The sequence below is a fragment of the Zootoca vivipara genome, chromosome 2 (genome assembly GCF_965207765.1).
Source record: "Zootoca vivipara chromosome 2, rZooViv2.hap1.1, whole genome shotgun sequence".
In the NCBI taxonomy this organism is placed as follows: Eukaryota; Metazoa; Chordata; class Lepidosauria; order Squamata; family Lacertidae; genus Zootoca; species Zootoca vivipara.
The window spans coordinates 109,071,903-109,097,759 of NC_142584.1; the positions used below are offsets into that span (position 1 = coordinate 109,071,903).

The 25,857-nt window shown below is 48.6% G+C and overlaps 1 protein-coding gene across 1 annotated transcript; it reads right to left on the minus strand.

The window, feature by feature from the left end:
- Positions 1 to 6,147: 6,147 nt before the first annotated feature.
- Positions 6,148 to 23,172, minus strand: LOC118080986 (zinc finger protein RFP-like). The gene is made up of 7 exons (XM_035107070.3): positions 22,703 to 23,172; positions 21,504 to 21,599; positions 20,635 to 20,865; positions 19,545 to 19,567; positions 8,365 to 8,486; positions 8,158 to 8,235; positions 6,148 to 7,423 (listed from the first exon to the last, which is right to left on the minus strand). Exons 1-7 carry the CDS (start codon positions 23,120 to 23,122, stop codon positions 6,876 to 6,878), a joined length of 1,518 nt encoding a protein of 505 aa, XP_034962961.1. The 5' UTR covers positions 23,123 to 23,172; the 3' UTR covers positions 6,148 to 6,875.
- Between the last annotated feature and the right edge of the window lie 2,685 nt (positions 23,173 to 25,857).

Here is a 25,857-nt window from a genome sequence, read left to right on the forward strand (position 1 = left end):
ATCGCCCGGGTGTGTCGGGCTCGACTCACCCGTCGACAAGCATCAGATGACCGACCCAGGAGCCCCAGGTCACACGACACCATGCACCAAGGCAACTCAACGGAGATCACGGACTACCAGGTATTCCAGTTGCCCCATCCCAGCACAGAGAAAATTTATATAGAGGTACAGATAGAGGGAGCCCCATGCCGCATGGAGCTGGACACGGGTTCAACTCTATCCATAATCTCGGCCCGAACATTAAGGGAACTGTGCCCTAATGGGGGTCCCAAACTAAGGCCGGCCCCATTCACCCTCCGGGACTTCCAGAAACGTAAGGTCCCTACTATGGGGGTGGGGACCTTCAGGGTGCAATATCGAGGGCGAAAGCAACAATTGGACTTGCTGGTAGTTAAGGGCCCCTACGTTAGCTTACTGGGACTGGCATGGTTTGGACCTCTGGGGCTAGCCGTTACCGGGGTGAACCGCACTAGCTTACAAGTGGACGTGGACGCCATATGCAAAGAGTTTCCAGGGGTTTTCGATGGGGCATTGGGACGATATACAGGACCCCCCATTGCCCTACAGCTAGACCCCGCTGTACGACCCATCAGACACAAGGCCCGCCGGGTCCCGTTCGCCCTGAAACCCCGCATAGACGAGGAATTGGACCGGCTCGTGGAGCAAGGAGTGCTGGAGCCAGTGCCCAACGCCCCCTGGGAAACTCCAATTGTCACACCCGTCAAGCCTAACGGTTCGGTCCGCATCTGTGCAGACTACAAATGCACCATAAACAAGGCTCTCACGGCCCATGCATACCCAGTGCCAGTGGTCAGCCATGTCCTCGCCACCCTGGCTGGGTCAAAAATCTTTGGCAAACTGGACTTGGCCCAAGCGTATCAACAGTTGCCTGTGGACGAAGCCACAGCAGAGGCTCAGACGATTGTGACGCACAGAGGGGCATTCAGAGTAAAGCGGCTGCAATTTGGCGTTAGCGTGGCACCAGGCATATTCCAGAATCTAATGGACTCTCTCCTTAAAGGGATTCCTGGCGTCACCCCCTTCTTCGATGATGTACTGATCGCCGGGCCCACACCAGAGGAATTTGAGGACCGCCTCCGCTCCGTCCTGCACCGTTTCCAGACGGCGGGCCTCAAGGTGAAGCGGGAAAAGTGTTTACTGGGAGTGCCGCAGGTGGACTTTCTGGGATTTAAGGTGGACGCAGAAGGGGTCCATCCAACGGGTGACAAGGTACGGGCCATTTGTGAGGCCCCAGCGCCCAAGAGCAAGCCCGAACTTCAGTCATTCTTGGGACTATTGAACTTTTACCATGCCTTCCTTCCCCATAAGGCAGCGGTAGCGGAGCCCCTACACAGACTCCTAGATAAAAGGGCCCCTTGGGTGTGGGGCCAGCGACAAAGGGCCGCATTCCAGGCAGTCAAGGACTTGCTCGTCTCGAACTCGGTCTTAGCACACTTCGACGAGAGGCTGCCAGTGGTGCTGGCATGCGACGCCTCTCCCTATGGCATCGGCGCTGTCCTGGGACACCAACTCCCGGATGGAAGAGAGGTGCCGGTGGCATATTTCTCCCAGACGCTTGCTGCAGCCGAACGAAACTACTCACAGATTGACAAGGAGGGTCTGGCAATCGTGAAGGGCGTAAAAAAATTCCATGATTTCTTGTACGGGCGGCCCTTTACCATAGTGACTGACCACAAGCCGTTGCTTGGCCTGTTTGCCCCTGAGAAGCAGACCCCCCAAGTGTTGTCTCCACGTGTCCTCAGGTGGTCAATTTTCCTTGCCGGCTACCAGTATGCACTAATCCACCGCCCTGGGAAGGCGATGGGCCACGCAGACGCCCTCAGCAGGCTACCACTACCAGAAACAGGCCCCGACCCAGCGCCTGCACAAGAGGTTATGACCCTGGAGCTGCTTCCCGACCGACCCATTCAGGCACAAGAAGTTGCGCACCATTCCACAAAAGATAGGGTCATCTCCCGGGTCCTGGACTGGGTGTGGCGAGGATGGCCCAGCAGCAGCCCCGGGCCAGAATTCGCTGGCTACACAAACCGCAAACATGAACTGTCGGCCCACAAGGGGTGCCTGTTATGGGGAAGCAGGGTTGTTGTTCCCCAGCCCCTCCGCAAAAGGGTCCTCACAGCCCTACACGAGACACACCCAGGGGTAGTGAGGATGAAGGCCCTTGCCAGGAGTTATGTGTGGTGGCCGGGGATTGACAGAGAGATAGAGGCCTGGGTCCAACACTGCCAGACCTGCCAAGAATCCCGCCCGGATCCCCCAAGGGCCCCAGTCCAGCCCTGGGAGTCCGCCCGACATCCATGGTCACGCTTGCACGTGGACTTCGCTGGCCCCTTCCAGGGAAAAACATTCTTCATAGTGGTGGATTCCTACACCAAATGGCTGGAGGTCGCACTGGTACCATCCACTTCTACGGCGGCAGCCATCCGGGTACTACGTAAGCTGTTTGCGACCCACGGGCTCCCTGACACCCTCGTCTCGGACAATGGAACCGCATTCACGTCAGAGGAGTTCCAGACCTTCACAGCGCAGAACGCCATCCGCCACATCCGCTCAGCACCATTCCACCCTGCCACCAATGGCCAAGCGGAGCGCATGGTGCGGACCACCAAGGACAGCCTCCGCCGCATGACACAAGGGGACTGGGAATACCGCCTTGCCGCATTTCTTCTAGCACAGCACAGCACCCCAAGCACAACGACGGGCCGGAGCCCAGCTGAATTACTAATGGGCCGGCGCCTTGCAACTAGACTGGACCGACTTCACCCCGACAGAGCTCAGGATGAGGTAGTGGTGGGGAAAGGCAGGAACCCCCGGACATTTGTGGCCCAGGACCCAGTGTATGCAAAGAATTTTGGGGCAGGCCCAGCATGGGTACCCGCCACAGTCACCAAGGTGACCGGTCCCGTGTCGTACGAGGTACTAACGGAAGGGGGGCAATGTTGGCGCCGCCACTGCGACCAGCTACGGCGACGATTCCCAGGAGGAACCCGGGAGGAGAGCGGGACAGAGGGGTCCCAAGGGGACAGCAGGGCAGTGAGGCCTGTAGAGCGAGAGGGGTGGGCAGGGGAAGCAGAAGCAGTAGGCACAGAGGGGCGCCCCGAGGCTGGAAGGACACCGGAACCAGAGCTACAACCTAGTGGTTCAGTGGCGCCAGACCAGACAGCCCCGGCACAGCCAGCAGCCTCGGAACACGAGCCAGAACCAGAACCCCTGACCAAGGAACACCCCAGGCCACAACGCACACGGAGGCGGCCAGCAGACCTTGGGGACTACGAATGCAACTTCCCGGGCAGGACTGGAACTTAGAGGGGAGGGGTGTTATGTACTGAGCTGAATCCTAGAACAATAGGATTCAGAATCAGCGGGAGCTACCCAATCCAACTCCAGGTGGAAGTGAATCCGCAACCTGATTGGCCTGCTGGAGCAGCCAATCAGGCGGCTGGCAGAAGTGAATCTGCTACCTGATTGGCCTGTAGGAGCAGCCAATCAGGCTGCAGGCAGAAGTCAATCCACAATATAATTGGCCCACAGGTGTAGCCCTGAAGTAGCCAATCACGCAAGGCCCATTGTGTAAATAATGTATATAAGCAGATGGTTTTGGGAAAAGAGCCATTCGTCTTCTCTTCTCCTCCTTGATGACTATGAGCTGAATAAAGAGCATGAAATTCACTCTCGACTCCGAGTATATTTCACTTCCTTTCTCCAGTTTCAAACCACAGGGCGGGCCTTTCCCTCCCTCTGGGCGAACCTTTCCCTCCCTCTGGGCGGGCTTTTCCCTGACTCTGGGTGACTCAGTACTTTTGTTTTTAGGAAATGTTATTGAGATACTGTTGTATTGTTATTGCTTTTGTTTATTTGGAAATGTTTGGAAATCAGTTCATTTAAAAAAAATCTTAGCTGTTGTTATAATAAAAAACTGCTCCTTTTCCCTTATGGAGTACCCAAGAGCCCCTATAGAGTCCTTATGTTGGTTCTCTATCGGTAGGAGACAATAACAGAGGCCAACCAGACAAGATTGAGAAGCAAAGTAGCTAGTAAGCCTGATCTTTATTAAACTGTTGCAACAGGGTGTTCACACCCCCATGCAGGAGGGAGGAGGAACCCCAAACATTGGTATGCAAGCTCTTATATAAACTTTTGAAATTCCCACCCTGTAGCTCAAGACCACCCCCAATACAGTGGTACCTTGGTTTACAAACACAATTGGTTCCGAAAGTCTGTACTTAACCTGAAGCGTACTTAACCTGAAGCGTACTTAACCTGAAGCGAACTTTCCCATTGAAAGTAATGGAAAGTGGATTAATCCGTTCCAGATGGTCCATGGAGTACTTAAACTGAAAATACTCAAACCAAAGCGTACTTAAACCGAGTTATGACTGTACATTATACATACATCACAGAAGGGGATGTTTGCAGCAGAAATACATCACAGGAGGTGGTCTACAGCAGAAATCCTGCCTGCCAGGTACCTGATAATGGTCACTGATTGCTTTCACCTGGGCATCCTGGCCATTCTTTTGTCATGGTAAATACTCAGTTCCTGAATCCAGGTCACAGGCTATTCATACACAGATAGGCCCTTAAGACAGGTTTTGTGAGCAAAGAGATAATGTTGAGGTTTTCCCGTTTCCTTCCTCCTTCAAGAGAAATATTTGAGGTCAATTTGGGAGAGTCAAAATGGCTTCAGAATTGTTCTTCTGTACTATTTCAGACACGTGGTTTATACACTTCTGTATGTGTTTGCCTTGTACATTTATGAACATTTATTTAATATATATAAAACCTCAGAATTCTTATAACACTGTGGTACAAAAATAGTATAAATGATTTTCAATAAAAACACAGGTAAAATCTGCAAACATTTAAAAGCAAGTGTACACAATTAAAGAAGTGTCTGTGTGGGCTTACTGAAATAAATATTTGTATGCAATAATAATAAAAGAGAGCTCAAGCTCCGACTAGGGTTGGGAAACCTCAGCTACAGGAGCCAAATGATGCAGAACCCTCTAAGTGGCCGTCAGGATAAAGGCCTCACTGATCCCTTGCATGCACTTCTGACTAAAATCTATTCTTGGACAATGATAATCTCTCTTGCTTGTGTGGATGGAGCATAGCAGGAACTCTGCTCACTTTTGCTACTGGTCCTATCTATCCCCAGCACGTTATTTCAAATGTTCCCAATAAGGCATGGGTAGGGAACTCATAGAATCATAGAGTTGGAAGAGACCACAAGGGCCATCCAGTCCAGCCCCCTGCCAAGCAGGAAACACCATCAAAGCATTCTTGACATATGCCTGTCAAGCCTCTGCTTAAAAACCTCCAAAGAAGACTCCACCACACTCCTTGGTAGCAAATTCCCCTGCCAAACAGCTCTTACTGTCAGGAAGTTCTTCCTAATGTTTAGGTGGAATCTTCTTTCTTGAAGTTTGAATCCATTGCTCCGTGTCCGCTTCTCTGGAGCAGCAGAAAACAACCTTTCTCCCTCCTCTATATGACATCCTTTTATATATTTGAACATGGCTATCATATCACCCCTTAACCTTCTCTTCCCCAGGCTAAACATACCCAGCTCCCTAAGCCGTTCCTCATAAGGCATTGTTTCCAGGCCTTTGACCATTTTGGTTGCCCTCCTCTGGACACGTTCCAGCTTGTCAGTATCCTTCTTGAATTCATCTGTCAATCATGTAATTTCATAGTGATATTATGTGATCCGTCAAAGTTCACCCATGGGGTGGGGCCAATTCTTTTCAAACTCCAGACGCAAGGGAATGTAGCGTTTGGGCTCACCACCCGTGCCTCACATCAACATGGGTCATGTTCGGAAATGTTAAATCTGAAGCCGGTCATTTCGAACATGGAGGAATTGTTTTGATTCTTATCTCACTTTAAAGCACGTACTTCCAGAAGAGCCCTGCTGGTTCAGACCACTTTCTGGATCAATGGAGCCCTTGCTTATTGCATATACTGTATTAGAGACTAAAAGAAAGCAACAGCAGTTTAAGAGTTGTAATTTAAGAGCAGGCATGAACACCTTGTCCTCCACTGGTTCAAACAAGAGATACTTAACAGTGGTTCTGCAAATCCTCTGAGCAGCTTGGACATTAAGACATTAACGGCACACACAAATGCAGTAAGCAGAATTACTTTTATTAATTTACAAGGTTCCTTACACACCTTTGGACATCAGGTTCTAGAGCGGGTGACGACAATTAAACCAATATAAAAAGAAATAGAACAACTACCTGAAGCACATAAAATCATCCATCCAGCTCTTTAGATAATAAGTAGGCATTTAAATGAAAACCAGGGAATGGGAGGGAGGGAAGTTGAAGCTCAGAATGAGCAAGGATGTTTGTGATGATATGAAAAGTATTGAGATGTAAACAAGATAAAATGAAAATTTAATAAAAATTTAATAAAAAAATGTTTAAAAAGAAAAGCCTCCCCTCCTCAGCTACTACTTCCTCCTGAAGCTGTGGCTGTATGGCAGTTTTCATGTGTTTGGCTTCCCACAACAGAGCGCTCTTTGGAAGAGAAAGCCTGCAGGGCCCATTCAGACTAGACAGCAATGACACTGTGTGTCAGAGTCTGACTGTTACTAATTCCCTCTAAAGAAGCTGGCAGCGGGGGGGGGGGGGCGCTTAATATGCCGAGTCCTTTCCACACCACACATACCCCGCCCAAAAATAGTTCTTTCCCCAGACATTTGAGGAAGGAAAGTATGTGTGGAGAGAGGATTAAGTTCCTTCCTCCTGACCCCCCCAATGTTGTTTTTTAAACTTCCCCACCCATCCCTGGTTTTAAAGGACTTGGCACCTCCCGCTGGCCTGTCAAGTTTGCAGCAAATGCCAACCTCATCTCTTCCCTATACAGAGAAAGGAGGAGACTTCTTCCCCAGAGAATGAAGCATTGAAGGTAAAGAGAGCATCATTTGAGTCAGCATCGCGGAAGATTACTAATCCTGCTTCATAGTTCACAAGCACACGGATCCTGCTTGGCTGAATCTCACTTGAGTTGAACATAAGGGGTTGCGTTCTGGCCGAGGGTGATGATCCCACAGATATTCCAGGATGAGTGGAAGCATAAAATTCACTACCATAAGATGAGTTTTTAGTTGATATCCTCGCAATAACCCAGATCCCACTTTCATCATTCAAATTGCCAATATGGAACCCCCTTAAAGACTCCTTGACAACCCCCACAGCCCAGACGTTATTGTGCTCCACATTCACTATCCAGGAATGGGTCCCTGAGGTGATTCTCTCAACTCCCACAACATAGGAGCAACAACTAATTTTATTTGAGAATCCGGAGTAATAATATTGCTGCTTCATATACGTTCCTTGGGCTGTTCCTTGGCTATATGCGGATAGGACTAGTTCAGGAAAGGCCATATCTTCACCTACAAGAGAAAGGAAACAATTAGGGAGGCAGCGCCCAAAGTGGTTGGCACCTGCACCCATGTTTTGTGCACCTCTGAATGAGGAGGAGGAGGTTTGAAAAGCCAGGGCAAGGATGCTAGCTCAGAGGTACGCTTGCTTGCAAATGGCCCCTGGTTCAATCCCTGTGGAGCAAGTAAAGATTCCCTGTGTAAAACCCTGGAGAGCTGTTGCCAGTCATTGTTGGCAATATGAAGCTAGATGGGCTGGCTCTGTATAAAAGCTACTTCTTATTCGCCTGTGCTGAGCCCTTCTCCCAATCTCATCTGTAAAACCAAAACAAAAAAACTCTACCCAACCAGGAAATGTACTTTCTTTTCTGGAGGTCCAGACAGCTGAAGTAACGCTGGCCAATCTGGAACCATATGTTTTACTTGAGGTCGCCCTGCACCCCTTGCACCCCTGGGTAAAGAACCCTCAAATGTCAAGCTTTAGCTCCTCTTGCTTGCTTCCCAGTCCTCCAGCTCTGAGAGAGTTAGAAGACAAAACCAGAGTTTTGAAACAGAGTAGAGTTTAGGGATGTGACAGGCTGTAAAAGGCAGCAAGCCGGAAAGAGGATGGGAGAAACAAGACTCTCTTGGGGTGTCTGTGAACCCCTCCACCATAGGCTCAGATTCTATATATGTGTGAATAAACCATATATCCCAAAGACATCACAGTCTCTGCTATATCTCATTTCCCAAAAGGAAATACGAACCCAGGGCAGGCAGCTTGGGACCCAAGAAAGCTTGTATTGCTACTCCATTCTTTTTTTGAGGTCCAGGGAACACAACGTCTAAGGAAAAAAAGTGATATGAGGGAGAAGTCAATACTCATACTTGGCTCCAAAGGCAATGCCTTAGATTTGGAATGTATGCAGTATCTGCTGTGCCTCATTTGCCAACAGGAAACTGATCTTTTTTACCTTTGAATTTCTTGATCTCCTTCTCCAAAAAAGGATGCATTTTAGAGAATTTATCTATTTGCTGTTTTAATCCATAAGGAAAAGCTATTGCAATCATTGTTGTCTTTTCATTTTCATTACACCTAGGAAGAAGAAAGTGAGGTTTATTGTGATCCATCAGGTCATTCTCAAGGCAATCTAATTCAGTCATCAGAATGAAGGAGAAAAGTGTGGACAGCAAGGTATCACAGTAGGAGTTAAGCAGTATAAGTTAAAGGCCTTTGCAGATGATCTGGTGTTAACTTTACAAGATCCTGAAAGCAGTGCGATCAAAGCACTGCAGATAATACAAGAGTTCGGACAAGTGTAGGTTTTAAACTAAATAAGAGTAAAACCAAAGTTCTGGGGAAAAAACTAACAACTCAGGAAAGACATATATTAGAGGAAACCACTGGTTTGAGATGTGTGAAAAAGGTGAAGTACCTAGGTGTAAATATGTTAAGTTATGGAATGAAATACAAAGGGATTTGGATATCTGGTCAAGGTTAAAATTATCTTTGATGGGCCATATAACAGTTATAAAGATGAATGTATTGCCAAAGATGTTATTTTTGTTTCAAGCTCTTCCGATTATCGATAAGCTGAAGTGTTTTAAAGAGTGGCAAAAAGTGTTGTCTAAATTTATCTGGCAGGGGAAAAAATCTAGAATACAGATTTAAAGATATATTTCAAGGCAGCGGCCTTCTGCTGGTTGAAAGAGTGGTTGATGCTGGAAAATACAGATGTGCTAAATTTGGAAGGTTTTGATAATGCATTTGGATGGCACGCATATTTATGGTATGACAAAGTAAAGGTCCATAAAGGTTTCAAAAATCATATAATAAGGAAATCGTTGTATAATGTGTGGATAAGATATAAAGATCTCCTAGAAAGAAAAATACCTAGGTGGATTTCGCCTTTAGAGGCTAAGAAGCATAAAAGGTTAAATGTGGAAGATAAATGGTTGAAATATAATGACATTTTATTTTTAAAAAAATCTATTTATTAGATTTTCCAATACAAATCACATCAAATCACATTGAAATTATTCCCCATTACATTTTAAATTACAATCCAAATTGACAATCATAAGTCCGATGGGGGGGTAGTGGCTGGAGGAGCCCCACGCTCCCCCCTGAATTTATCTGGCACTGGGACGGGAAGAGTCCGTTGGGCTGGGGACGCAGCAGGGGCTGCTCGAAGTGCTCACACCTCCCCCTGGAGCATAGCTACCTGCATGCAGAGGTGCTGCAGCACCGTGGCAAGGTCCATAGGCTGGGCTCTGTCCATCTCGCACCCTGGCTGGGACGTGGGTAGGCCACAGCAATTATACAATTCCCAATTGAAAAAAAAACATTCCAATTATGCCTAATTATTATAATAATTTTTATATATATATATATATGTGGACTTCCCATGCCTCAGACGCCGGAGCTTCCCTGATCACCTCCATCGATTGCTTTTAAAATTCTTTCCAATATTCCCACAGCCTCTGATGTATACCTGCAAGCAGACTAATTTATAATAAACAATGTCTCTGTGTGGATAAGGTCTATCTTCTTAATTCCAAATGCCACCTTCCGACCGTAACCATCTTCTCATCCTGTTTGTTTTCCAAGCTTCTTCGCACTGCTACTCTCCCCCGCTTGCTTTGCATTTTCCCCTTTCCAGGAGGGCCAGTCAACTAATATAAATCAAATATCAATATATAACCAGAACTGGCTTCTCCCTATGGAGTAGTGCTCTGCCTCACAGGCTCCCCACACCAATTCATTTCTTGCAGTGCCATTACTTGCGAAGTCGGAAGTCCTCCGTTACTAATAAATCTTTCAACATCTTGTTTTTAATTCCACACAGTTTAAATATAGAATCAAATCTTTTCTGCCAAAATCAGTCTCAGTCTTTATAGTCCACTTGCTATTTCCAAGTGAAAGTGGGTTTTCTGGGGGAGGTTTCGCCCGTGTTGAGTATAATGTTGAGGCAAAACAAGCATAAGATCTAGGGCTCCCCCCCCTTCTTCCCCGCTTTCACATACCGTCATAAAGTCCACTCTTTCCAATTTTCTTTTATTAGCTGCTCAGGGCTGGATCCATTAGCAATATTTTCTTTACTCCTTTGTCCAAGGCATGCCCAAAACTTTTGCCTAATTAAAATTCCAAGTTCTGGGACTCATACACAAACGGGGTGGCCTCCAGGAGTTCAGGCTCCCATGGGTGCTCGGCCCAGGCCCCCCACCCTCTTGAAGGGTCAGAGTGGGTTAAGGGGCATCTGTGGGCCAGCGGCCTCTCCCATTGTCCCATACTCCCAAAGCAGCCGCAAAATTTCCCCGTGGGAGTCGGGAGAGATGTTATAAGTCAGCCATTCTCCCGACGAGCACAAGCGGAAGTCCGAAATATAATGACATTTTAGTAGAAGTTGAGAACCAATATAGACTGAAATTGACCAATTGAAAGATAAGTTAGATGATTGGTTTCTGTGAGGGACAGGGGATATCGCGAAGTCCCTCCCCTCCTGAGTTCAAGCCCGTCCCCGAGCAAAGGGGAAAGCAGGGAGAGTTCCGATTCCAGTGGGGAAGCAGGAAGTCGTGTCCGAGGCTCAGGCAAGGTAGAGGAGCCAGGGTCCCAGGTGGGACAGGAAGGGGCAAGTAAGGGGGGAAGACCCATCCCCCCAACTCCAGAATTACGCAGGAAGAGGAGGGGCAAGAGGATGGGTCTGCCAAAGCTTTTGTGTTGGAGAAAGACGCGCCAAAAGCCATTAGGAGGTTCTGAAACCGACTGACAACATCGCTCCGTGTAAATAGCAATGACTTGAGCACTGTAAATACGCAGCACCAATAAAAGAATAAAATGCAGAGCTGCGTAGCGTCGTTACTCTGAAGTAGTCCACTCCGGCCACTGTGACAGCAACCTCCTAATCATTTTTGGGCTACTTTGGAGTTGCCGGGATGAGCGTGTCAGAGGCGGAGAAGTGGCGGCAGATCGCTGAGCAAGCCCAGCTAGAACTGCAACAGCTGTCGCTGCAGGCGCAGGGAGAATTGAAGGCAGCTAAAGAGGAGACTAAGAAGGTCCAGGACGACCGGCTACAACTTGCGGAACAGGTGAGAGAGCTCCAGGAAAAAGAGCAGCATTTAAGGGCGGTGGCGGTAGACCTCCAAAACAAGCTGGATGCAGAGAAAAACAAGGCGGGAGGGGCACCCCAAGTCCAAGTGCTGCCAGGAAGGAGAGCCGGGACCCTAGTAAGCAAGTTCAATGGAGACCCGAAGGAGTTTCAGGGCTTTGAGACTGAGATTGTGTATGCTCTTGAGCTGCACCACGATGAGTTCCCTGATGATGAGCACAGAGTAGCGTTTATTGTGGAGCACCTTACAGGGGCGGCCAGGGAGTGGCTAAGACCGTTAATTGCAACAAGGAATCCTTGCATGAAGAATGTCAAACTATTTCTAGAAGGTTTGAAAACGATGTATTCGTCCGATAGTCATATGGACCAGACTAAGGAGGAACTTCATAATTTACGCCAAGGAAATATGACAGTTCGCGCGTATTGGGCGAAATTCACCATGCTGGTGCACAGATTGGGGTGGGATCTGGAGTCTGCCCCAATGCAAGCGGCGTTTTACTTGGGGTTGCATGAGGAGGTGAAGGATGAGCTCTCGAGAGGTCCAAAGCCCAGTAATATGGATCAACTGAGCAAAGCGGCTCTGGCGGTGGGGGTGAGGCAGGAATCCAGATGGAGCGACAAGCAAGCAACGCGCGCAAAGCGGGCTTGGTTCCCACGGTCGCAGGAGAAGCCACTCCCTCAACAACCCTTTCAAGCCACGCCTGGGGCCAGTCAGGACCAGGAACCCATGCAGATTGATAGCGCGCGCGCGCGGGCTTTTCAAACCCCAGCGGCGCCAAGACGCAAGGAGGGAAGGGGTGGGAATTGCTTTCTCTGCAACTCCCCCCAGCATCTCGTCAGAGACTGCCCACATCGCAGGGAGTGGCAAGGAAAGGCGGGAACGGTTGTGCCCTCCCCCACTGACGCAGCACCACAGCAGGGAAACGGGAAAGCCTGGCTGCAGGAGACAAGGGGCGGCAGCCAGGCACAGTCAGCAGACAACAGCCCCAGCCCACCCACCCGCACAGAGAGGAGCAGAGCCAGCCCACCCCTCCCAGAGCAGGAGTGGTTCTAGAAGTGACGCTCACGCTCCCAAATGGCTATCCATTGACGGTCCTCGCCCTAATTGACAGTGGTGCCTCAGCCAACTTCTTCTCGAGAAACTTTGCAGAAGAGCACCAGATCCAGCTTCTGCAGCTGGATTTTCCTCTGCACGTGGCAACCATTGACGGCAGAGAGCTGCTGGGAGGGGCCATCACTCATCAAACCCCCCCCATGAGAATGACGGTTGGAAGGCACTCAGAGACACTGGCATTCAACGTCACCACCATCTCAGACCCCCCAATCGTTTTGGGCATGAGCTGGCTGGCGCGCCACGACCCCTCCATAAGTTGGCATCAGAGATGCATCACTTTTGGATCGGACTTTTGCCTGGAACATTGCATGCAGCACCAACCAGGGGAGGGGCCTCCGATAGCCACGGTGGCCACCATGCACGTCAAAGGGGGTGAGGCGATACCCAAACCATACTGGGACCTGCAGGAGGTCTTCAGTGAAGCGGAGTCCGACCACCTGCCCCCACACAGGCCTTTTGACTGCCAGATCAACCTGGTGCCTGGGGCAACTATACCCCCAGCCAAGCTGTACGCCATGTCAGACCAGGAACTGGAGGATCTGCGCGCTTTTATCGACAAGAACCTCAAGCGGGGGTTCATCAGAGAAAGCAAGGCAGCAGGGGGCAGCCCGGTCTTCTGGGTGGACAAGAAAGACACGCAACAGCGCCGTCTTGTGGTGGATTTTAGACGGCTGAATTCGGTGACAGAGCCAGTGGCTTTCCCCATGCCCAGAGTGGATGATCTCCTGACAGCGGCACGCAGAGGCAAGATTTTCACCAAGCTAGACCTGAGGGGGGCGTACAACTTGATCAGGATCCGGGAAGGCGATGAGTGGAAAACCACGATGTTCACGCCTCTGGGCTCTTTTGAATATCTGGTGATGCCCTTTGGGTTGCAAGGGGGCTCAGCATGCTTCCAGGCCTTCATGCACCACGTCCTGGGGTCCCTACTCTTCAGGAAATGCTTGGTCTTTCTGGATGACATCCTTATTTACTCCAACGACCCAGTGCAGCACGTGAAGGACGTCAGGGAGGTGTTACAGCGCCTGAAGGAGAACCACCTGTATGTGAAGCTGGAGAAGTGCAAGTTTCACACCAAGGAGGTGGACTTCCTGGGCTACAAGCTGTCAGACAAGGGGCTGGCAATGGACAAGGACAAGGTGCAGACCATCCTGGACTGGCACAGCCCCAGGACGCGCAAAGATGCCCAACGCCTACTAGGCTTTGCCAACTTCTACAGGAAGTTCATCAAGAACTTCTCTCGAGTTACGGCTCCCATCACTGACTGCCTGAGAGGCAAGCAGAAGTTCAGGTGGACACCAGAGGCGCAAGCAGCGTTCGAAAGCCTCAAGAGGGTGTTCGCCTCAGACCAGAACCTGTTCCACGTGGTTCAGGACGCGCCCCTACGCATTGAAACAGATGCTTCTGATAAGGCTGTGGGCGCCATTTTGTTGCAACTGGACGCCAACAGAGAGTGGAGACCCTGTGCCTTCTTCTCCAGGAAGTTGACCCAGCCCGAGCGAAACTACACAGTTTTTGATCGGGAACTTCTTGCGATCCACGCGGCGTTCCAGCACTGGAGACACTTCCTGGTGGGCGCCAAGCACCCCATCCAGGTGTGCACAGACCACAAGAACCTGGAGTTCTGGAGAACTGCCAGGGTGCTCAACCAGCGGCAGATACGGTGGGCGGAGTTCTTCTCGAACTTCAACTTCTCCATACACTACATCCCAGGAGAGCAGAATGTCAGGGCGGATGCCCTCTCCCGCAAGCCAGAGTACATGGAGGAGGAGGCGCCACCAGCCCCAAGGCACATTTTCCCCCCGTCGGCATGGTCCTGCGGAGCAGCAGTGGTGAGCGAGGCAGAACTCACAGCACTGACGGCAGCGGATGAATTTGCCAACCGCATCTTCAGAGAACTGAGAGGGGGGAGGGAGCAGGCAAAAGACTTTGCAGAACGCAGAGGGCTGCTTTTCTACAAGGGTGCGCTGTACCTACCCACCACCCAGCTTCGACGTACGGTCCTCAAGCAGATGCACGACAACCCTACAGCGGGGCATTTTGGAAGGGACAAGACCACTCACCTAGTCATGAGACACTTCTGGTGGCCAGGGGTGAGGGAAGATGTTCGAGACTATGTAAGGGGCTGTACCACCTGCCAGCGGGCGAAGGTGGTCAGAGCAGCGCCACCAGGGTTGCTGGAGCCCTTAGCCACACCACACAGGCCGTGGGAAGTGGTGTCCATGGACTTCATCACAGATCTGCCTTCGTCCAGGGGTAAGACTGCAGTGTTGGTGGTGGTGGACCTCATGTCCAAAATGTGTCACTTTATACCGTGTGCCAGGGCAGTCTCGGCAGAAGAGACAGCCAAACTGTTTGTTGATCACATTTTCAGACTGCATGGATTACCTTTAAGGGTTATTTCGGATCGTGGCCGCCAATTTGTTTCCAGGTTCTGGCGGCGGCTCATGAACCTCCTGCAGGTGGAGGTCAGCTTGTCGACGGCTAGACACCCGCAGACCAACGGACAAGCGGAGAGGGTCAACGCCATTCTGCAGCAGTACCTGAGATGCTACGTCAGCCAGCGGCAAACGGACTGGGTGGATCGCTTGCCACTAGCAGAATTTGCCTACAACAATGCAGTGCACGTCTCCACAGGGGTGTCGCCCTTTAAGGCCAATTACGGGCGCGACCTCAGATCTTTCCCAGAGAGGGAGAGGGAGGAGGAGGAGGAGGGCCCACAGGCTGAGGATTGGGCAGAGGAACTGGAGACGGTGCACCAGCAGCTCAGAGAACACTTGGAGAGGGCCAAGGAAGCGTACAAAAAGGGGGCAGATCGCCACAGGCGACAAGGGGAGGTCATCAGGGTGGGGGACAAGGTGTGGTTGTCCTCGGAGGGCCTTCCCACCAGAGGGAGGTGCAAAAAGCTGGCACCCAAATGGCTGGGCCCCTTCACGGTCACGCAACAGGTCAACCCGGTGGCATACAGGCTGGCACTGCCAGAGGACATGAGGGTGCATCCAGTGTTTCATAGATCGCTGCTGTCGCCGTACAGGGAAAGCAGCAGGCTCAGAGACAGCGAACAAACCCCCGAGGGAGGGGGGGAGAGGGAAAGCAGGGAGCAACTCAATGAGGCCACGGCCATCCTGGATTCAAGGTGGGGGGTGGGGGGCCTGGAGTACCTCATGGCATGGGAGGATGCTCCACCGTCCCAGAATGAATGGGTTCCCGCCACTCAGATACAGGAGGAATTCTTGGTGGAAGAATTTCACGCCCTCTTTCCCCACAGACCCAAGCCCTGGCACATGGAAAGGGAGGGGGAGGAGGAGGAGGCACGGGAGAACAGCTCACCATGGCGCTGGGAAGCGGAGTTTGAGGAACCAGAGGATGAGGTATGGGTGTCGCCAAGATCCACCCAGTCAGAGGAAGGAGCAGATTGGCAAAACATTTTTACCCCCACCAGCTCTGACGCCACGGACTTTTTGGGATTCCCGTCCTCCCAGGCGGAAGGGGGGGGCTCGCAGGACTGGGGGGAGGTGTTCACACCAACGGGCTCGGAGAGCACCGAGTTTTTAGACTTCCAGTCGTCACCGACACATGGGGGGGGCCTGGGGAGGGGTGAAGGAGAGCTTGGGAGGGGGGTGGATGTGAGGGACAGGGGATATCGCGAAGTCCCTCCCCTCCTGAGTTCAAGCCCGTCCCCGAGCAAAGGGGAAAGCAGGGAGAGTTCCGATTCCAGTGGGGAAGCAGGAAGTCGTGTCCGAGGCTCAGGCAAGGTAGAGGAGCCAGGGTCCCAGGTGGGACAGGAAGGGGCAAGTAAGGGGGGAAGACCCATCCCCCCAACTCCAGAATTACGCAGGAAGAGGAGGGGCAAGAGGATGGGTCTGCCAAAGCTTTTGTGTTGGAGAAAGACGCGCCAAAAGCCATTAGGAGGTTCTGAAACCGACTGACAACATCGCTCCGTGTAAATAGCAATGACTTGAGCACTGTAAATACGCAGCACCAATAAAAGAATAAAATGCAGAGCTGCGTAGCGTCGTTACTCTGAAGTAGTCCACTCCGGCCACTGTGACAGTTTCAGTATGTACGGATAAATGAAGTGTTTAAGATGGACAGGAAAGTTGATTTTCAGACAGAGAAATCCAAGTTGGAAATGGAATTACTAGAGGTAAAAACAAAGAATCTTTCCCAAATGTACAATGTGTTGCTGGAATGGCATACGAAAGATGAACAGGTGAAATCAGTGTTAAGGGAAAATGTAATAAAAATGATGTATAGATGGTACTTAACACCTGTCAAGCGGGTGAAAATATATCATAATCGTGATAATAAATGTTGGAAGTATAAAGAAGCAGAAAGAACCTTCTACCATATGTGGTGGACTTGCCCCAAAGTAAAAGACTTCTGGGAAAGGATTTATAATGAACTTAAGAGAGTGTTGAAAAACACATTTATTAAAAAACAAGAAGCCTTTTTACTTGGAACAATAGGGGAATAAATTCCCAAAAAGGATGTTAATTTCTTTTTGTATGCCATGGCAGCAGCGAGAATTTTAATGGCAAAATATTGGAAGAAACAAGAATTACCAACTATAGAAGAATGGCAGATGAAGATGATGGATTTTATGGAACTTGCTGAGCTGACGGGGAGACTCCGAGACCGAAAGAAGAGTCGGAGGAAGATTGGAAAAAATAAAAGTATATTTAGGGATATATTGTAGTATATAAGTATGGATTTCTGTGGAAGACATTTATTTTAGGCTTAGGGATATAAATAGATGACACGAGAGAAACAAAGATGATTGTAAGGTGAAGTTTTTTGATGGAAAGAATTGAAATATTAAGGTGGAAAATATTCAAGACTATGAGTATGAAACTGCTATTGATGATTGGAAAGGGAAATCATATGGGGGGTGGGAGTCCCAAGAACAATGGTTTGAGAAGTTTAAGGAAAATGCAAATTATTTTATGTTTTTGTTATTGTTTTGTATTTGTTTTTTTATTTGTAAAAAGGTTGTGTTGGGTTTTTTTGTGTAAATTACTATAAAAGTAATAAAAATTTCTTTTAAAAAAAGAAAGAATAGAAAAGTGTGGATGGCAGGAAGATACAGAGGGCTCGTCCATGATAGGTTTTTATTTCATTCCCCCTGTTTACCACTGAATCGGAACAAAGGTCCACTGGGTTTTCTGTGGGTTGACAGCTGAATAGAACCAAACATTCATCGGGTTTTCTGTGGATTTTTGTTTCTTCCAATTCAGTAATAAGCAGCAGGTTTTCCCAGGAAAAGCGGCGGGACAAAAGAAAAGCCTCTTGGACCTGTGCTTAGAAATCACAGGAAAAGCGGAAGTGCGGATGAAGCCCTGTGATAGCATCTAATGGTATTGTCTGCCTTATGACAAACTGGGAAATGAAGTATAAGGGGGTGGGGAGTATAAAGTGTAAATTTACATAAATTTACATAAACATTTTTTCATTTAAAAATTACATATAAATGATCAATCCGTAATCTATTTTACCGCAATCAATCAAGCTTTATTACGGTCATATACCAGCTATTAAAAATAAAAATGCTTTACAAGGCTATGGGAGTTGTCATTCGGGGTGGATATAAGAGTCTATGAGTTTGAAGGGGCTATGTTTCCAGAGGGCGGGTCCAGCTGGCCTTTCCCCTGGTGCTGCTCAAAGTTCTCAGTTTCGTACCCGAGCGAAGGAACTACTTCCCACAGTCCAATACCGAGTTTGCTATTCCAATGGCTGTCTTGTTCTGGGGGGGGGGGGGAAGAGACTGGTCCTGCAGATCCGCGTGCAGAATCTGGCTACCGTCCGAGTTAACTTTTGCTCCTTTCCTAATAGTAGGGCCTTTAGTTTGGCCTTATCTGGGAGGTCGGCCAGGCTCTCCAGAATGGGGGCGATGGTATCTCTGCGTGCCTTATCGAACAGAGGGCATCTAAAAAAAAGATGTTCGGGGCTGCCTACTTCCCCCAATGGGCAGGAGCAGAGTCTCTGCTCGTATTGGATCTTTCCGAAGGAGCCTAACAGCGCTGGCGAGGGCAATTCCGAGCTTCGGGTGAGCGTGAAGGCTCTTCATGAGTTTCTGGATTCAAGGTAAAAGAGATACGCTGCCGGGGCAGCAACGTATTTCTTGTTTTCAGCTATATTGAAATCCGGGGACCTCATGCTGTCCAGCTGTCTCTCCGTGTCCACAATTCTTTGTCTGACCTCGGATCTCGCTTGGTCTATGCCCATGGCCAATAGGGCTTGGGGTGAGAAGCCCAGTTTCCGGAGAGTGGCCTGGACCTCAAACTGCCAGCCAGACTGAAATTTACCTCTTTTTTTTAAAATCAACTTTACTGTGAAGATGCAGAAATATTTTCAAACAATCTGTCTGAAATTTTGACGCACACGTTGCATACCGTACCATGTTTAAAATTGAAGCTGTCAGAAGTGCCTGATTAGCTTGTGACAAAGTTGTGATTTGTTGCTGCTTCTACCTGATCAGAACAGGGTATAAATTGGCCCAACTTGGTTGAGGATCCAGCTGAATCTGGTGCACAACTTTGCTGAATATTTTCTCCAACAAATTATGTTTGCACACAATAACTAATAAGAGAAATACCATCAATTCTTCCTAAAATATGCATTTTATATACATTCTACCCCCAAAATCCTATCCATTTTTGTATGCTGTTCTATGCATCCCCCGATACACTTTTTGTACATTTCCCCACACAAGATACACAGTTTTGGATAGATTTTAAAAACCAAAAAGTGCATCACAAAACTTGTAAAAGTGTGCAATCAGATTGGTAACTGTTTTCTGATCTGCTTATTGGTCTGGAAATGGTGAATTAGATTGGTTCACATAAAAGCATAGACCAAATAAAATTACCCCTTACCTCCGAGGAAGGAAATTAATATTATTAATTTTCATATTCATAACAAAGCCACATACCTTTCCAGGGTGCTTCTCATATTCTAGATGGAAGAGACAGAATGAGAGAAATTCAGTCCCTTGCACCAGTTGCCTCCAGCAGTTCATTACTTTCCCCTTTGCTTTATATATCAGCCCCAACCGAAGTACACATGTGGTGGTACAGCCCTTCCAGAGGCGTCCTCCCCATAGGGACTAGTGGCACATTGCACCAGGGCGCAGGCCTCTCAGGGGCGCCCCAGCATTGGTGGGGCGCAACGAGCCACTAAGCTCTAAGGCTCCTCCACCGCCACCTCCTTCTCTCCCTCAGCTGCCAAGGAAGCCTTGTCGTCCTCGCCTTGAGGTTCCGCCGCGGTCCTGAGGGGAGAGGCGGCGAAGGAGGAGGAGGTAGCGCTAAGTGTCCCGTCCCCCTCAGCAGCCAGCCAGCTCCCTCAGGGGTTACCCGCTGCTTTGTGAAGGAGGGTGGGGAAGTGCCGCGGCGCCAACGTCCATCTCACACTGGCAGGGAAGCGGCGAGTCGGGAGGAGGCGAACAGGCACCAAGCGGCCATGGCAACGGAGGAGAGCGGCGGCAGAGAGGAGCTTCCCAGGGACGCAGCGGCGCTGTTTCCCTTATCCTCACATGCGCGAAGAGCCCCGCTGCCTCTTCCCACAGCCCTGTGCCTGCTGCTGCCACCTCCGCCTCCTCCTCTCCAACCCAACAACCATCTTCCAGACCCTGTGGCGGCGGCTCCTGCCTTTGTTTCCCTCCCTCCCTCCCTCTCCTCAGTCTCTGCTGAGATTCCAGAGTCAGGCAGATGGAGCAAGGGCGGGCCGGGGGGGGGGAAGAGGAGGAGGGAAGGGGCGAGCATCTTCGGCATGGAGAGGATCGGGAGTTGGGTAGACGAGAGCTAGGCAGGTCCTCCTAATGGTCATGCGTGAGTTCTCTCGGGACCCTCTGCTCACCAGGGATAGGAATTTGTGACAGGTTCGCGCAAGTGCAGATGAAAGCGCTGATGGGGAGGGAGGGGGGCGCTGGAGGGACCTTTGCACCACGGTGCTGGATGTGCTTAAGACGGCCCTGAGCCTTCCCCAGAGGAGAACCTGGATTATTTCATTGTGCCATTGCTCACCTGCAAGAATTCATTCACTGGCTGCTTCTGTTTCTCCTCCAGCTGCCTGATTAGGTTGTCAAGGGAGGCCATTTCCTCACAGAGTTTGGAAATATATTGATTCCTACAGTTTTTAACCCCATTGTCCAGTTCCTCCAATTGAGCCAGCAGGAGGCGCTCTTGTTCTTCCAGAAACTGGTGGAATTCTTTGAAATCAGCCACGATATTTTGCCTCTCCATGTCTGTCTGCTCCTGCAAGGAGAGAGTCAAGGCCAGGCATTTGGCTATCCCCTTAATTCCATGTGCACAAACTGACTGGCAGGGCAGTTGAGGTTTATTTCAACACTATCAATGGTACAGAAGTTCAGTCATAACTGAACAGCAGGCAGGCTAACTTAGCAGGACACGGCCATTTTGCTTGGCTCTGTCCTCAGTATTTTCCTGCTGCTCACCTACTGATCTATTAGGCTGCTGCTGCTCTCTAATCCCTGGCATCTTCAGCCTGCCTTGGCCACCTCACTCTGCCTAATAGCAGGGTCTGGAGGAAGTGATGAGAAGGAGGAAGACTGGCTTTGTGGGGTTCACTTTGTTATTAAAGGATTAATGCTGGCATGGCTGGACATTGTTGGACTCAAGGACTACATTTGCCCTAATACAACCCTACCAATTTTAGCCTATCCTGCTGAATATTATCTAACCTTGCAGGCAGCTGCTCTTCAAGGTCTGAAGCAGAGACCTTTCCCAACTCTACCACCCAATATCCATTCAATTGATAATGCCAATGATCAAACCTAGGACACTGAGCAAGCGAAGCATAGGCTCCACCGCAGAACAAAGGCCTCACTCTGTCAATATAACCATCCTGGAGAGGCAAGAAGGTTTGCACCTACCAGCAGATTCCAACTTTCAGTCTCTCCCTTCAGTTTAGAAGACAGAATTTCTTCTCTCTGTTTGTTCAGGAACTCCAAATGACACAGGATTTTACCCTGAGGTGACCAAAAAGGCATTTGGGTTAGTTTAGGACATATCTAGAAAGAGGGGAAGTGGCCTTATACTGAGTTATATGTACCTCTGGTCCAACTAGCTCAGTACTGGCTGTACTGACTGGATTTCAGGTCCAGTATATTCCCAGACCTACCCAGAAATGCTAAGGATTTCTGCATGCAAGACTGGGCTACTGTGACCCCTGCTTGCTTGCTTGCTTGCTTACTTGCTTACTTGATTTGCTGCCCTATACTTAAAGATCTCAGGGTGGTTTACAGAACTGCCCTCCTGGACCACCGGGGGCAGGGGGGGGCTATCCTGACCAAAAAATGGTGGACATAACATCCATTTCCCAACATAAATTCCAGGACTAGAGAAAAAGAGAAACTGCTGGGACCCGGGAAACATCAAATGCTTCCACAAGGCTGGCTTATACAGAGTCAGACCTCTGCTCTGTTTTCTATACCGACAGGCTTTCCCCAGCCCTACCTAAAAATGATAAGGAATGAACCTGGGACCTTCTTCGGGCAAAGCAGAGGCTCTACTGCTGAGTTATGGCCATCAGATCAACCTCCCAGCCTTCCCCTGCCCTGGTAGTTCTCTGGGCTCCTGGGGCAGGAAAAGGTGGGAGATGATTGAAATGAGCATTTTTCAAGTTCCCTTGGAACTTCTTGCAAATGTTCCTACTGCTACTGAATGCTCAGTACAAGATAGGAGCTGCAGGCCTCACTATCTGTCTTCCGGCCTCTCCCTAAACTGCAACATTTCTCCAGTTCACATCCTCCTTGAGTCTTTTTTGCCTGGCTAGAATGTGTCCCTGAACTCCCTTAATGCTTCCCGCTTACTTAGATGGCGAACAGAGACAGCAATGAGAACATTTGTAGGAACTAGTCTACTGCAAAAAGTTAAATTTTCAAGGGTTGCTTTGTCTTCTTTTGCCTCGGGACCCAATAACCAGCAGCATATGGGACACAAACACCCACCTACACCCCACACCCGAATTTCGCACGGAGAAAAATGCGGCCCTCCGGCTGAAATATCTTCCCCATCTGTAGGATAGGTGAGCACCCCTTGGAAGTCTGGTCCCCATCCTACAGCTCCCTACCTGATACTCTTCAAAGGCTTCTTCCTTTGGGATCACTTTGTGTTCCCTGTGCTCCTTGGATTTGTCACACACCACACAGATGGGGGCTTGGTCATCTTCACAGAAGAGCTTCAGGGGCTCCTGGTGTCTCTCGCAAACCCTTCCCAGCGCTTCCGCCCCTTTGGCCATCTGAAGGCTGAATTTCTTGGCTATTTCCACAATGCTCGCCAGTTGACGGATGGGCCTGAAATTCCTTTGCTGGCAAGGTTCCCTGCACTGAGGGCAAGAAGCATCTCCGTCTGATTTCCCCCAAACTTTGGTGATGCAGGTTTGGCAGAAAATGTGGCCGCAGTCTATGATCACTGGATCTGTGAAATACTCCAGGCAGATGGGGCATGTCGTTTCCTCGCAGAGGTTCTGGACTGGACCCTCGTCTGCCATTTCGTCTGCCTGAAACAGGAATAAAAGCTTTGGTTTCGTTTCTCCAGTTTCAAGTCACAGGGCGGGTCTTTCCCTCCCTCTGGGTGACTCATAGTTTTTGCAAAGCAGCAGCACAGGAAATGCTGGCATAAGCCAAAAGAAATCCTTACAGCGTGCAGCTTTCACATCCATTCCGCCAAAGAATCTTTTTTTGGGGGGGGGCACATACTGTTTAATTGGTTTTTCAACAATACAATAATAACTTCCACCACATTATTTACATATTTTAACATTTTGGCTTTTTTGTAGCCATGACTTCCCTCAAACCCTGCTTATGATATTCTAACATTCATCACTAATTTCTATACTTCACAGTTCAATCATTGTCTTAAATTATTACTCCTAACTTTATCACTAAAATTCCATACTACAATGACTTTCCTTTCCTTTACCTTACAAAGCTTCTCGCAATCCTGCGATTGTATTCAATTGAGTGCAATTCTCTTTCAAATAATCTGCAAATTTAGTCCAATCTTTGATAAACTTCTCGTCCCGCTGTTCTCGGATTCTTCACATCATCCAATTCTGCATGCACCATCAATTTCACTGTCCATTCTTCCTTTGTCGGTGATTCTTCTTGTTTCCATTTTTGTGCAATTAATATTCTCACCGCAGTTATTGCATATTGAAAAAGTTTAACATCTTGTTTTTTAATTCCAGTACCTGTAATTCCCAATAGAAAAGCTTCTGGTTTTTTTTAACAAATGTATATTTCAACATTTTCTTAATTTCATTATATACCATATCCCAGAAGCTTTTCGCCGTCTGCCAAAGAATCCTGACAATGGCTGTTTGCCCCCAAAAGCTGCACTTCCTAGCACCCTTAACTAACTAGAGTCCCCAGGAAAATTTGAGGGAGAGCCATGTACCTATTAGGAGGCTAATGAAAGTTCTAATACTAACGGACTGGAGCAGAAGGAGAAAGGAAGTACTGTAAAGCCTGAGGAAAAACAATAGTTTACTTGAGAAGGAATCAGTGAGGGAAGAATTGATTTCCTGTCTCCCACCCCCAGCTCTCATACAATATCTTCTTGCAAACACTGTTGTTCCACTCCCAAATGTTAATAGCAGGCATGGCCCACAGGTAGATCACGATCTACCGGTAGATCCCCAGGACATTTCTGGTAGATCCCAGGTAGATTGTGGGTTCCTTAGTGATCGGCAGCCTAAAAGAAAAGAAAGAGCTCTCCCCCTAAAAAACCCCTCAAGAACGCTTGTCTCTCCCCCACAAAAAAAGCTCAATAACCATGGGAGAGCTCCTTCCCTCTTTCCGAAACAGAGCTCACCAGTATGTGTGTGACTGTGTTAGTGTGTTGCACAGAATGGCTGGATTGCTCCCCGTCCTTCTTGCCTGCCTAGAGCTCCCCGGCTCCTCCTCCCTCCTCTGCTGGCAGAGAGGGAGGGGTGTGTGTGAGTTTACGTACGTGTGTGGGATGGCTCCGCTTTCCTCTGGACATAACAGGGCCTGAGTGAGTAGCTGGAGGAAAGTGGGAGCCCCAACTCACAGAGTCACCCCCCCAAGCTCAACAACTTTGAGCTGAACCCCCAAAATGGGGGTAGATCACCACCAGATTTTAATTCTGAAAGTAGATCACACTCCCTTGGGTGTTGGCCACCCCTGTTAATAGGATCTGGGGACAACTAATTTTGACTTTTGAATTCGCCACAACCGGGACACCGTAGCTGATATGATTAGGCTTTTAGATCAAAATAAAATTAAAGTAAATAAGCCCAAAGAAAGAGCAGCAAAAGAACACATATGCAGTTGAGGTAAAATTACAGGGAGAGAAATATCTATTTGTTGAAATTTATGCACCGAATGAGGCTAAATCAGACTTTTTTAAGAGACTACATGAAGAATTGTTGGATTATATGGATTACATTGTGGTTTTGATGGGCGATTTTAATGCAGTTGTATCAACATTGATGGACAGAGCTCAAAGACAAAAAAATACTAATGAAGGCAGACTACCAAAAACTTTCTTCGACTTGGCAGACAGTCTAGACCTGGTGGACATCTGGAGATTGAGAAATCCACTCGAAAGGGACAGTACTTTCTTCTCAGAAGCTAAGCAAACCTGGTCCAGGATCGATTATATATGGATTACAAAGAACATGGCATCCAAGGTGACAAAAATGGAGATACAACCCAGAACTTTTTCAGATCATAAGGCTTTGCTGATGGAATTTAAGCTTAATATACAGGGTTCTTTCAGATGGAGAATGGACGATGCTCTGATGAGTAATGAAGACACAGTAGCAAAGGCCCAAAAGACAATAAAAGACTATTTTGAGATTAATTTGACAACAGGAATGGATCTAAGAACAGTCTGGGATGCAAGCAAGGCAGTAATGAGGGGATTCATGATCCAGCAAAGTGCAATGTTAAAAAGACAAAGAAATGAAAAGAGAGAACATATTTTGCAGCGATTAAAAGAGAAGGAAAAAAGATTGAGAGAAAAGCCTAAAGATAGACATATACAGAAAGAAATAAAATTGCTACAGGTACAGCTAACCCAAATAACAAACTTGGAGATTGAATGGAAAATAAAAAGGATGAAACAAAAAAGTTTTGAATCGGCGAATAAATGTGGGAAGTTATTGGCGTGGCAAATAAAAAAAAGACAGAAACAGAGCACCATCACCAGCATAAAGACAGAAGAAAAAACAATAGAGAACCCAGTGGAGATAAGAAA

Excerpts from the sequence above, each read along its gene's own strand:
- LOC118080986 (XM_035107070.3), bottom strand. The coding sequence starts at position 23,122 with ATGGCAGACGAGGGTCCAGTCCAGAACCTCTGCGAGGAAACGACATGC. Across the intron at positions 21,600-22,702 it reads AAGCCTTTGAAGAGTATCAG|GGTAAAATCCTGTGTCATTT; the intron begins GTAGGGAGCTGT and ends TGGTCACCTCAG. Across the intron at positions 8,487-19,544 it reads ATGAGAAGCACCCTGGAAAG|GTGTAATGAAAATGAAAAGA; the intron begins GTATGTGGCTTT and ends TCTTCTTCCTAG.